The sequence below is a fragment of the Calonectris borealis genome, chromosome 3, assembly GCF_964195595.1.
Source record: "Calonectris borealis chromosome 3, bCalBor7.hap1.2, whole genome shotgun sequence".
In the NCBI taxonomy this organism is placed as follows: domain Eukaryota; kingdom Metazoa; phylum Chordata; class Aves; order Procellariiformes; family Procellariidae; genus Calonectris; species Calonectris borealis.
The window spans coordinates 117,452,161-117,465,443 of record NC_134314.1 but is presented as its reverse complement, the minus strand read 5'-3'; the positions used below and the strand labels follow the sequence as shown (position 1 = coordinate 117,465,443).

General features: G+C 51.4%; 1 protein-coding gene across 1 annotated transcript in view; it reads left to right on the top strand.

Moving 5' to 3' along the window:
• WDPCP (WD repeat containing planar cell polarity effector) overlaps positions 1–9,239 on the top strand; it is a 159,003-nt gene extending 149,764 nt beyond the window's left edge. Inside the window, exons 17-18 of the mRNA XM_075147603.1 lie at positions 1,166–1,194; positions 7,481–9,239. Coding sequence (XP_075003704.1) covers positions 1,166–1,194; positions 7,481–7,531 — 80 coding nt within the window. The 3' untranslated portion in view covers positions 7,532–9,239. The remainder of the gene's footprint in view (positions 1–1,165; positions 1,195–7,480) is intronic.
• The last annotated feature ends 4,044 nt before the right edge of the window (positions 9,240–13,283 follow it).

Genomic DNA, 13,283 nt, shown 5'->3' with positions numbered 1-13,283 from the left:
GGTTCTGGAGTAAATGGATGTCTTGCTTCGGCAGTATTCAGTATCTCCAACATAGCAGATTCAAAATAGTGCAACGGTATAATAGAGGACTAGTCCAGTACGAGAAAGTCACGGTTGAAGAGTCGTCCTGTAAAGTCAGCCAGGCAGGGATATGTAAGAGTGTTTGCACAAGGGGTGAGATGAGGGTTTTTATCTCCTGCCTTGTCCAGGTGTCCCATCATTATACTGACAGGTATGTAGGAACTGAGCCAGTCTCCAGGCACACTGACACGGAAAGTCGAGGTGTAACTGCGGTTCCGACTGAAATAGATAGTTTCAAACAAGCCAGCTATGGGTGCGCTTCCATGTTACAGAGAAGCTGAACTAGCAGCTTGCCACCATCGAAATGGGAAGGTCCTGCTTCCCCCTCACCGCCTTCTTCCGCCCACATTTACGGGATCACACAGGGGGCCGCCAGCATGTCAACCCAAACAAAAAAAGGGATTTGTTTTCTTTCCCGTGGGCTTTTGTCCATCCCCTGAGCTGAACTGCATTGCCTGGGGATCAGAGGACACCACAGACAGCACCAAGTGAGGGGCAGAAGCACATTGCCTGCAGCAGGACTTCTTTTTGATGTTGGCAGCTGTTCATTCGACTCAAGCTGTAACACGAAGCCTCATCCTCAAGCACCTCCAGCAGCAACCTGACAGCACACGGGCTGCAAAACCCTCCCGAGACACAAGACGAGCGCTTGGGCAGGCAGCCCACACTGAGCTCCACCACCCTACAGCTACCCTGGTACAGGTAGAGAGGTGTGCTGCAGCCACGGCTCCGTCACAACGCATGCATCCCACTCCTGCGACGGCTCCCCACCGAGTCAGGACGATGTGGGAACCCCGATCTATCGCTGGCCTCGCATCTCCACACTGCCCTATCCGCAAAAATCACAGCTGCTTTAACTTGGTGGAGCGTTTGAGGGTATATAAGTATCCTACATGTATAGACTTGTATAAGCAATATATTAAATATTTTAATTCATCCATTGAATAACAGGATATGAAATAGCTGTGTCCTATCAAAAAAGTGAGTTACCTAATACCATACCCTTGTTTGTTTGGGTTTTTCAGCGAGTTCAATGGAATGTAAATAACATGGTGATCTTTCTTTTCTTTTTTTTTTTTTGAAGGAAATTTGAGAGCGGTTCGTACAGAGCAGGTAACGCATTTCTGATTTATTTTTTTATTTCTGCTTATTATTATTTACTCTATTTTGCAGCTTCCTGAAACTCCCCGAGCCTGTCCCTGCAAGCTGTCTGCCTGCAGGGCTCTCGCTGAAATTGGTAGAAAGGCTTCTATACCCGCTGCTAGAGCAGGGCTTCGTCTGCGGCTTTGAATTGAGCGCAGCGCATAAAAGTCGAAAATTATTATTATCCAATGCCTGTTGGATGGGACCTAAGAAAGAACTTATTGTCCTCCATTCACATTCATCTTACACGAACTAGCCGGCGCTCATATTGGCGCTTTCAAGAGTGAGACCACAGTCAAGAGGAGTGAAATACTATCCTATGGTTTCATGATTGCTTTAAGCTGATTTAACTGCAAGGTGCTGCCAAAAAAGGTGGACCGGCCCTTCCCCACCCCCAGCCTCCAGTCCTACGTCCTCCTCCCTCTCCCGCGCTGGCTCGGGCGCTCGCGCGCTCCCAGCCCACGAGAAGCTCGCCGAGGCAGGAGAGGAGGAGAAGACCTCCACGTGGGCAGGGATACCCTACCCCATCCTCCAAATCCTTCAACTACCCCCATCTCCCATGGGGACATTCCCTCACAGCCTGGTTTGGTGCCCTAGGTGTTTGGGTATCGGTGGGGGTGCTTATAGAGCACATACATACATCCTGTCTCCAGAGCTGATGAGTCAGCAGCGTGCAGCACCAACGCACTCCTTCAGTTCTACGTTAAAGGAAAAAATAAAATAATAAAATAAAAGCTGTCTCACAGCAGCATGGATGAAGGCACAAGAGTGCCTGTATTTTAGCCTCCTCCCGATTACAGTTCTTGTTGAAACTTTTTTATTTTTGAGGCCAAAGTATTCAATGTTTGGCCTCGGTACAAACAGATCATAAAAAAAAAAAAAGAAAGAAAGGAAACGCTTCAACCTCCCAGCAGAGCAGGATGGCACTTATTTATTTCTTTCATTACAAAACTAGCCCGTGCCAAGTAAAATTGTGCTCTAAGAGCTGTTCTACCAGTCCCGAAGCGCTGGAGAACAACACGTGCTGGCCCCACCTCTGCAGCCTCCCGCGGGCCCCTGCGCATTTTCACTGGGTGGAGGATGGGGAAAGGCTGGGGAGCAGGTGACGGAGTTCGCCACGCCGGGGTCGCGCTGGAAGGAAATCTCTGTACTCAAAGGATGTCCCCAGTGGCCTTTTGATAGCGTCAGTGGCCTCAGGATACAGAGTAAAGTAAAATACAGCAGTGGTGATGGTCTGGAGACACTGGTGGGATTCCTGGGTTTGCAGCTGGGTTATCCAGCAGTTAACTGCTCCTTCCCTGAGCTGCGTGTAAGATGCTCCTTGCCCCCACGTAAGCGGCTGAATTAATAAACTGAGAAGTTCATTTGAAAGCTCTGGACTATCACAATAAAATCCACAAGCACAAACTCCGTATAATGGGAGTGATACAAAGAACAAAACTTTGCCATCACATCATTAAGGACTTCTTACGCAAGGGAGCGATTAAAGCATCCTTTGATTCCAAAAAGTTACTGCAACTGAGTGGTCACCATTGCTAACAGCTGGTGGGTCAAAGTGTGACCTCTGCGTCCCCGGTGGAGGTGCCCTGATTTCACCACACATCGCAGAGCTGCTTGTGCACAGGAAAATGGGGCACCTCCATCCTTGCTGAGCTGCTCTGCTTCTTGCAGGACCAAGGGAAGGGAGATGTGGTGCTGTTGGTGGCAGCAGCTCTGACAAGCGCTTGGGCTGCAGAGGGAAACGACTTGCTGGGTAAGAGGGTGCCTGTTGTGCACACCAGGTTTTTTGGAGTAGAAAAGCCATCCACACAACACTAACTTTGCACTTCTGGGAATACGTTTCCGACACCGTTCTGTCCTGACTTTTAATGGTGTGTGGAAATTCAGAAGTCTTGCAGCAGTTGGGTACCAACGCAGGAACCAGCACCCAGCAAATCAGAGCAGCTCCTTTCTAGCTGGACAGACCTCTCGCTTTAATTCAACCCATCCCAAATCCAACCCAAACCCACCATCAGCAGCAGCTCTACACCCGGACACCACCACTAGCCTGCTGCATCAGTGCCAGCATTTGATGGACATCTTGTCCCCGAGGTCCCGCTTTCACCCTCCTGCTCCCCCGGGCTGGCGTCCCTCCACCACCACTTCCCGCACGTTGCTTCAGAGGGAGCCCTCACAATACTGGGCTCGGTGCCACACAAGGGGAGCACACCCAAAACCCAGCCCTTTCTTGCACAGTCAATTCGGCAGGAAGATCTCTGCAGCTGCGAGCCGGAGGATTTTCTTTGTCCCCCTTCGCCAGTTCGTTGGCGAAAGGCTGAAGCCAGAAGTGACTTATTCCCAGTGCAATGTCCATGGAGGCCTCAGTGGGGACGTATCCGACACGGACCCTATCTTTTGTAGGCGCATCATAAGGTGCGTCTTCCTTGCTTGCTGCCGCTCTCAGCTATGAGGAAGCTTCTCCTCCCTGAAACTGTAAAGATCATGCAACAAAACGTTCCCAGTCACCTGCCAGAGCAGCTGGCTGTCACACAGCCAAACAATGCTCAAGCAGTTGAACAAGATTTGTTTTCTAGAGGAAAGCCTTAGCCCTACAGCATGCAAGAGGTGGCTCAGAGGCAAGACGGTGCTACCGCGGGGGCTGCCTGTGTCCCCCCCAGCAGTGCCAGTGGCTTCGTACTAGCACAGGGCATGTGTGTCCCCGCTGCAGCCCTTTTGGCGCATGGGTGATGATGGGCGAGGGCTGCCGCGGCGGCCTCAGCTTGCAGGTAGGACAAATGCAGACCACGTGGCTTTGCCAAGCTGGTTTGAGACCAGCACTGGTTTGAGACCAGTGCTGGCCAGAGGATCCCATCACTGGGGACGAAGGTGGGCATGGCATAGGTAGTTGCTGGAGGAGCGAGGATAAGCTGCAGTTTTTCTTGCCCTGTGCATGGCTCGGTTGGGTACGGCTCTTCAAGCAACAGGGGAGAAGCGAATGAGAAGTAAGCATCCCATCCCCAATATTTGGTGGGGTCAGGATTTGGTGTTCACGTTCAGTCCTGTCTTCCAGGAAAGGCTGGAGGTGGGGCGGGGGTAGCTTGAGGGCCATGCTGCTCGAGACCCAGCCTACTCTTGCTGCGCTGAGCGGGGTGATCTCCAGAGGTCCCTCTGCCCTGCATTATTCTGGGATTTGATAATCTTGAGGAAACTATATAGATTGGTTCAAAGAGCCTCCGTTTAGCAGCACCCAGCCTTAGATAAGCAAAACTAAGTCTCCAAACACTCTGGTCACCAACCTCAGTAGAAATCAGACCCTTTGGAAAATGGGAATCTCAACTGCTCTGTCGTTTCTGGACTGGAGCCTGATCTCATTTATGGTAACTTCAGATGCTGAAGCCAATGGTGCCTTATGGCTACCAAATGGTTGTTTTAATATATTATCACTCAGCTAAATACCTATCAGCCAGAAAGGTTTTATATGATGCTATCCAAGGGAAACAAGGCATTTCCAGTGAAAGGGAGCAGTACCTGTAGATCCTAACAACAGGCTTGTCCTTCCACATAGCCATTCCTGCAGCCTGGAATCAGGCAGTCTCCGCCTGAAAAAACAGGTGTTTAAAGTAATTCCCCATGGCTCCTTCATTTATTCTTCCCTCTCCCACTCTCCTCCTTTCCCACCTTCATCATGCCCTTGAGAATAATCCCCAGGAGAAAAAACATAGCCTCCTGGGAGCGATACGGCAGCGCGGGGAAGAGGTTTCTCTCTATTTCCCGCTCCGGGAGACTAAAGGGATCCTCTGTTCTGCCTCAAACCTGGAGAGACCGAGCAAACCACTGCCTCCATCCTGCTATCCCTGCAGGTCCGAGATGGCTTAGTGGCTTTTCAATTACAGGGTGTGCCTTCCCGTACCGCTCCTCCCTTCGCCTGCCAGAGCGGGACCACATCATTACCATGCAAAGCCCCACGATCTGAACTCTCCAGGGCACAAGTGGATGCTCTCCTGTCAGGATATTCATGTTTTCCTGCTCTGGATGACTAGCTGCTCATTACCATACGCAGCAGCACTGCAATGCTGGCTTCCCCTGTTCCTGGACAGCCCTCTTCCTGCGCTATGAAAATCAACTCTCGTCAAATTATTACAGCTTCTTTTATTGCCGGGGTGTACATCAGAAAAGATGCAGATGTCAGAAGAGGGATCCAGTCATTATCGCTCTCCAGCCTTTGATTAACATTAAACACCTCTATAAGCTTGATGCCACATCACAGACTTCCCACGCGACACCGCCAAGTCTGTTTGAGTGTGACCAGAGAGGTTTGCAAATAGTTTTTTTTTAAAAAGTATTTTTAAAAAAGCAACTAGGTAGGTCTGCAGAGCTGGGTTCTTGTTAATCTCTCCCCAGACAGAGGCACAAATTGTGAATCGCAAAACCCAGGTCAGATACCTGTCTGATGCACGCAGGACCCTGAGGCTTGAACAACAGAGACCTACCAAAACAACCTTGAACTCTAAATGGTCAAACATGATGTGGTTTTTTTTCTCCAGCCTGCATTTACCTTCCCACCTATTCCCTTGGTCCCCAGAGCAAGCACCAGCAGAAACCCCTCTGCATTAGGCACTGACACAGCTCTAGGGAAAAAAGAGCCACCCCTTACCTTCAGTCACTGATGCTCCTCAAGGCTTTACTGCTGTGGCTCTGTTGCAAAAAAAAGTCTTTTGTATTTTTTGGAGCCTCCAACAAGTGCCATTCGGCGAGCAAGGAGAGCCCACAGAGAGTTTGCAGCCACCCAAAAACCAAGGCACATACACACAGCCCCCCCGTGAGGGCTGCTGCTGAGTGAGGCAACTCATAACCTCCTTGAAGACACCTGCCTCAGCAGCAGTCTCAGCAGTGAAGCTGTGCTTCGAGTTTCAACACTGGAGTAACCCGGTGGGGTCTGGGATGCAAGCGTCGGTTCGGATGGACAGTCAGGGACGCTTTCTCATCGTCTTCAAACCACCTCTGAGAATTAACAGGGGGTCCTATTGTGGCAGGACCACCTCCCGCCGTCTCCCTGCAAGGGAAGTGCCAAGCCCTGGGCTAAAAACAGGACTCAGTGTCCATGCAGCGCTCATTCTGAGCCGTCGCACTTTCACTGCTCCCTCCGCGCTGAGAGGTGGGGAGGTTGTACTCGGGAATGCTGTTTCGGAGGGTGATCTCTATCTCTGTGGTGAAATGCACATGCCATGAGATGGAGCTGCTGCTCTGGTAAAGGTTCCTTATGAAGCTGCAACAGTCAGGGGAATTTTTTTTTCCTTTTTCCTGAAGTCAAGGAGCAGGGAGTCACTCATATGAGTCCCGTCCGCCCTCGCCAGTGCTCCCACAGCCTGACACAGCCCTGACAGCCACCTCCTGGGGCCGAGTCCACCTCCCCTTCCCACGCCAGCCACCGTGTCTTGCCCCCCGAGACAGGACAAACACAGGTTTCCCTTTGTTTTCAGCTCCACACCTAGTTTTTTCTTTGCATCGTGAAGGGCTGGCTACTCATCTGTAATTCAAAAGAAAGCAATGACTCACTAGACTACAGCACTTTCCAAGGCAAAGTATTTCATGCATTTCGCAGGCACGCTAGCCCGTGTTATGAAATAACCTCTATTTGTGGCACGTATTCTCCCCATCGTCATGTCCTTTGCAAAACCAGAGGGCTGGGGTTTCCACCCTGCACAGGCACCGAGCGCAGAAAGGGGATTTGTGCTTAAATCACCTATTTGCATTGTATGAGGAATGCAAAATGCCATCCCTGCGTAACTTGGAAAACCTGGCTCGCTACCCGCTGGCGTTAACCCAGCCTTGTGGTGTTCGCAGTATGTTTTAATTAAAAGGTAACAAAAATCTAAAGTTTCACTTTTGCCAATAAGCTTCCAGGCGCCAGGGAAGGGGGCTCACAGGCAGGTGGAGCCTTGGATCCCAGCCCCTCGCGTCCCAACGCCGAGTCCACCGCAGGGGACACCGTGAGCTGTCTCTGGAGCTGCAGCCCGTGGTTTCCCCAAGAGCAGCAGGGGAGGGGGTTGCAAAGGGGCTTAAAAAAAGGGGAGAGGTGCCTTACCTTGCACAACGAGGTGGTCTCCACTGCTTTAGGGCTGCATCCCCATGGAGACTCTGTCCCAAACTGCGACAGAGTCTGCAATTGTCTCCTCTCCCTGGGTTGGGATGGTGTTCCCGATAACCATGCAAGGTTTCCTTTCCTCACTGTGTGTCCCTGCAGCTTGCCTGATCCTGCCCGTCTTTCCCCCCGCAGGAGACCGGAGACAGCGGGTCTCTCAAAGTCGTGCACTTTGGGCTGGTGTGACCAAGCGGGGGACCCCTTTCGCTGCCAAAGCAAAGAAGGGGAAACCTCTCCGAAGTGGCAAAGTTCACGGAAAGTCCTCAGTGAAATTCCAGCCATCCCTGGATCCAACCACCAGCAGAAGATGAAGCACCAGGCTTATAAAAAGCGCTGCCCTTAGACCTCCAAATTATTGCTGGGTTAGCACAAATGTGTCCGTGCACAAACTGCCCTATGTTTGCTTATGGAGGGCAATTTGATGATATTTTCATCGTGTCATTCAAAGACATTAAAAAAGCGAGTAATTGCAGATCCCCATTTACCGTACAAATGCAATGCTGAAAAATTTGGGGGGGGAGTTATTGGACGAATCCATAAACTTCTCAGGGGAAAAGTCTGTAATTCTCTGCATTATATATTTTAACAATCTTCACTTGGAAGCAGATTTGAATTTCCACTTAAGGCTCTGAAAACCGTCCTATTGAGATACCAGCAGATAAAATCTTCACTCAGGATACCTCTGTGAAAGAGCAGCCTTTCACAGTCGGCAGCATTTTTCGAAGAATGCTCTCAATTTTCATATCTAGATATATCATCTTAGTTGAATAACCATTATTTTGCCTTGAAAAAAAGACGCGGAGCCTCTTAAACATCATTCCATTGGAGTCCAGATTTTAATCTGCCCGCCTCTAACCGTGAAGAGAAAATGCACTGAGAAGGTAACGTAACCTATTTCAGCCCTCTAATTTTTTCGTGACGGTGAAGAGAGGGGCGAGCATCGTCACAGGTCTTTCTTCCCACCATTCGATCGGGTGCAGCGTTTACGGACATAGATTTTTGTACTCTACTGTAGGCATGCGTGTGGGTTAAGCTTGATCTTTTTTTGGGAGCATTGGGCGGTTGCAACCCAAGGCCAGCGAGCTTCTTGAAATCGGTTTTATACGACGAACAAATTTGTACGATGAATGGACTGCAAATAAAAGCACAGTGTAAAAAAGAGAAAACACAAGCCATTAGACGTATTTTATTAACAAAAATTCTTCATTTACCCAAATAAAATGTTTGTGCTCACTGTTGGTCAGCCATTTTCCCCTACGAGCCAAAATCCTGCTGAATTTCTGCTGCGCGATGGGCGATTTTGATGGCACCAGAAAAACTCCCAACCCATTTCGGCCCTTCATCCAAATCGGCGCCTTTCCATGAGTACATTCGAAGGAGACTTTTTGCTTTGTGGGTTGAAGGGAGCGAATGGGCTGCAATGCGTAGGTTTTTGTACACTCAACAGGGAAAAATTAATAAAGAGAGCTTTGAAACAGAGCAGGCTGCTGCATTGCCTCCCCGCGCAGAGCCGTGCCTGTAACGGCTGTGCTTCGCGCAGCACTTGGAGGGGAGCGTGCCTTTAATGTCCTATAGATTTAAATTTAATTTCTGAAATACACACTGCGCAACGACGGACCGCAGCGATCGCGCGCTTGTTGTGCCTAAGACGCTGCGATGCGTTGCTTCGCCGTACAGCTATTTTGCTGAATTGCAGCCATATTTCTGTCAGTACAAGTGATGGTCTATATGAGGGATTAATCTGACACCAGACAGTGATTCTTAATCCTTCAGTATATCATAATCTATTTGCTTTGCATGCTAAGAGGATTTCAGCTTAAAAATATACAGGAAGTGATACTAGAAATGTACATAAGATCCAGAATGCCGTTTCTTAAAATCGCAGTTTTTCATTAAAAAATAAAAAAAAAAACCACTCCTCTCATGGCTTTCTTGGAAAAGTCCTGTCTGTCCTGGGAAAAAAAAAAAGTGTTGAACACGGCTTTAACTGGAACTGGGCATATGTTTTCCTTTAGGCTTCAGTCCTCTGACCATTTTCACCCTCCTCCTTCCCCGCAGCTTTTTGTGCTCGACCATACGACATGAAAGAAGAGCTCTCCAGTACAGCAGGTTCCTCGGCTGGGAGTTACACCGGCAGATTTTTATTGACAAATTCAAAACAGGTTTGGAACCAATGCGGGTTTTTATGTGCATTAATTGCTACTCAAAGTGCATGAATTAGCAGTGACTGGCTAACGTAGAACTCAGGGAAAACCACAACTCGTCGGGTGCGATGGCTCCTTATTCAGCTGTAATCATCTGTTTTCTTTGTGCCCTGCCAGAAAGGCTGTCTACAAAATAACTGTAATAAGTCGTTTTAGTGGGTACATCTCCTGAAACTTATAATTTTTAATTATAAATTTTTAATAATTTAATTCATGCTCGGCCATAACAATTTGCATCCCCAAAGCACGTCCTGCACCCGGTACCGGCGGCTGGCAGCCCCAGCCAGCAGCAACCCTGCCCAGCCTTTGCCCACCTCTGCACGGCCGGGTACCGCTGAGGGCGTTCAAATCATCGCCTGCCACGGCTCCCTGCCACGTGTGGAAGGTTTAAAAGCAAAGCTTTCCAAGCGGGGACTCTACTCAGAGCAAATACTCTGATAACAGCAAATAGGTCATAAATTATTTCGGGTCCGTGAAGCACCAAGCATAAAAACTAATGCCAGCCCAAGCTGGGTGGTGTTCTCCCCCTCTGCCCCTCTTTCCCCCACCAAATCCTGGCCCTTGACTTACAGGCGGGAAAGCACCACGTGCCTTTGGAGCAGGCGCTCGCGTGCAGTGGCAGCTGCCGGCACTCGGGCAAGAGGCAGGAGCTTCACCGGGTTTGTGCCGGGTAACCCGGCACCGCGGCACCAGCCCCTGGGCCGCTGCTGCGCTCAGTGCGGCACCATCATCCAGCAGCAAATGCTATTTAAAAATAAATAATAGTAATAGTAGCCGTGCACCCAACAGCCTTCTTGCACTGAGTCACCCAGGCGGTTGTTTCACAACCAGGCGGCCCAAAAAAGCTCCACAATCCCGCCGGCGCCTGCTCCCAGAGCCGGGCACCAGGCAGCGAGCGCACCGCTTTACCTGCCAAGACTTGCGCTTGGGGCGGCAGCGCTTGTTCAAGCCTTAGGGAAGCCCACGGTGGGAGAAGTTTGCTCCACCGCCCAAGCCCCAACAGTGCGGGTGTGCTGCTCGTGAAATGGGGGGGGGGGGTGCTGGGCCCCCCCAAAACCCGGGCATGACCCTCCTGGGCCCACGCTCACCCGCCGACAGGCATGAGTCACGTCTTGCCCACGCTGCTGGCACCAACCCATGGGCAGCGGAGGAAGGACAAGGCCTGACCACGCTCAGCTCGCCGGCAGGCAATGCACTGGTGAGTCACCACGCCATTTTTCCAGGGGGTTTCTACCCAATATAAGAAAAAAAAATACACAATTTTAGTTGTTTTCCAGCAAACCGACTGTTTCTGCTCGAGTTGTGCTTGTCGACCTTCAAAGAAACTCCAGGGCTGGGAGAAACGCAACAAAAACATAAAAAACTGAAGCCAGGCATTGAGGGCAAAGCCGTTATTTGGTGTGATCAGGAAAAGGTCTCCTCTGCGCTCCTGCTGCTGGCCAGGCTCAGCGACCGGCCCCGCTGCTGTGCTCCGGGTCTGCACGAGCAGGACTGGAAAAACGCCCACAGCCCAAATCGTGGTGTGGGAGATGCTGGAGAAGCCACCAGGCTGCGGCACCGGGCGCTGCTGGGTGCCCAAATCGAAGGGGGAATTCCCGGGGAGGACACGGGCATCCCTAGGAGACCCAAACTCCGAAGCAGATCCTGGACTCAGCTGCACCACGGGACGGTGGATGAAGAGGTTTAGGACCACGTCACCAAAACCAAGGAATGAAAATTTAGGCTCCCCTTCCATCTGCGTCTCTCAGCAGCGCTGATTTACTGCGTTATAATGAAACATAATTTTTATAGTATCATTTAGGCTGGAAAAGACCTTTAAGATCATCGAGTCCAACCGTAAACCTAACACTGCCAGGTCCCACTAAACCATGTCCCTAAATGCCACATCTTTTAAGAAAGATGAAGTGTGTGTAATTTTTGTTTAAAGATGAAGTGTGGGGGGGTGTTATACACCTGCTGGCTCTTGTCTCTCAGGTGCTCACTGAATTTAGGAGGGCAACTTCAGTTCACTTTGTGTCCAGCACAGATTTCTTTCTTTTACAGCTCCAGGAGGGCTGCGATAACTTTTTTCCTTTAAAAGAAAGGCCTGGGGACGCATAGGCTGGTGGTACCCATACCCAGCACGCGTGGTCCTCCCTCCAACTGCCATCCTTAGGTGTGATGAGTGCCTCGCTAGTGCTTGCAGAAGAGAACAATTATTTTATATGTCTAGATATATATAAGTGCTTAAATATATGTATGTATATATATGCACTGAAGGAGCCAACAAGGAAAACAGCCGTTTAAAGAAAATCCCCTAAAATCGACTCGGTTGCACCCATCCCCTCCCATCTCTCCCTGCCGCGGCGTGCGGGTGCTGGAGGCCATCGGTTGCCCACCCGCCTCTGCCGTGGCCGTCACCCTGGAAGGATGCTCGGGGCTTGCGCCGCTGGCGCCTGGGGCTGACCCGCTGGTTTTCCCACTCCAGCCTGTCTCCCAGCAGCTGCAGCAGCACATTGCCAGCCCCGTTCGCACCCCACCGGGATGCTGGGGGGGGTACAGGGGGGTGCAAACCCTCCCCAAAGTGGTCACCTGGAGCACGCTGGTGCCTCGACATCTCTCGCCCCTTATGGTCCCCACTGCCCCCGGGGTGCCTGGGGACACCAGGGATGGGGGCACATGGCACGGCCCCAGAGCTCCCGGCTGCAGTGGGCACTGCTGCAAGACCGCAGGAAGGAGGATGGGAATTTGGGGATACTCCCTCCCCGACCACTGCATCAATGGCCCAACCAGGGTAGCAGTGGCCCCAGTGGTCCCCTCAGCCCCGGTCCCGTGGGTGTGGGAACGGCCCCAGCATCAGCGGGCAGCCTCCAACAACTGCGAGAAAGGTCTGAGGGGGAAAAAAAAAAAAAAAAACAAAAGAGGGGGAGATTGTCACAAGAAATAATTCATCCCCCCCCTTCCCCGGCTGGATCGCAGCCGGCAGCGGCTGAGGAGGGAAACGCCGGGAGCCAGGGCTGGAAGCACGGGTGCCGAGCATCCCTCCCCGCACCTGCCTGCACAGGGGAGCAGGGGTCTGTCTGCGTGGATGTATGTCCCAGTGGCCCTCGCACCCCCCCACTCCCCGGGCCTGCCCGTGGGTCCCGAGTTTGTGGGGCTGCCCCATCGGGTGGGTTTTTGCTGTTTCAGCCAGCGTTTGCCCATCCCGCAGGTCCCGTCGGCACCGCGGTGCAGCAATAAACCAGTAACCAATTAACGGCGTCAATTAACATAAAAGCAGGTCCCCAGCCCACACCCGCAGAGGCGGCGGTGGGTCCCCCCTCCAGAGCATTTGCAAACTCATCACACAAACCCCCAATCCTGCTGGGACCCCCCAGGAAGCATTTCCCAGCGCCTCGACCCCCCAGGGAGGTTTCCTGGGGAAGAGGAGGCAGAGGGGAGGAAGGAGGACAGGACACCACCGCGTTGATTAGTTTGGATTTTATTGGGGTGGGGGGGGAAAGGAAGGAGGGGGGTTTGCCTTACAGTTGAAGGGGTAAGTCTGGGGTTATGGCATCAAAAATCACACGTACACGGTCCCTCTCCCCCTACGGGGCAAAGCTGCTGGAAAGCACCGGCCTGGGGCGGCTACGGCAGCCGGGCGGCAGGGCTGCAGCCCAGACCCGCAAAAACGCACCAACTGACAGAAGGGGCTAAAAAAAAAAAAACCAAAAAAAAAAACCAAAACCAAACCAACCAAAAAACACACCCCCAAA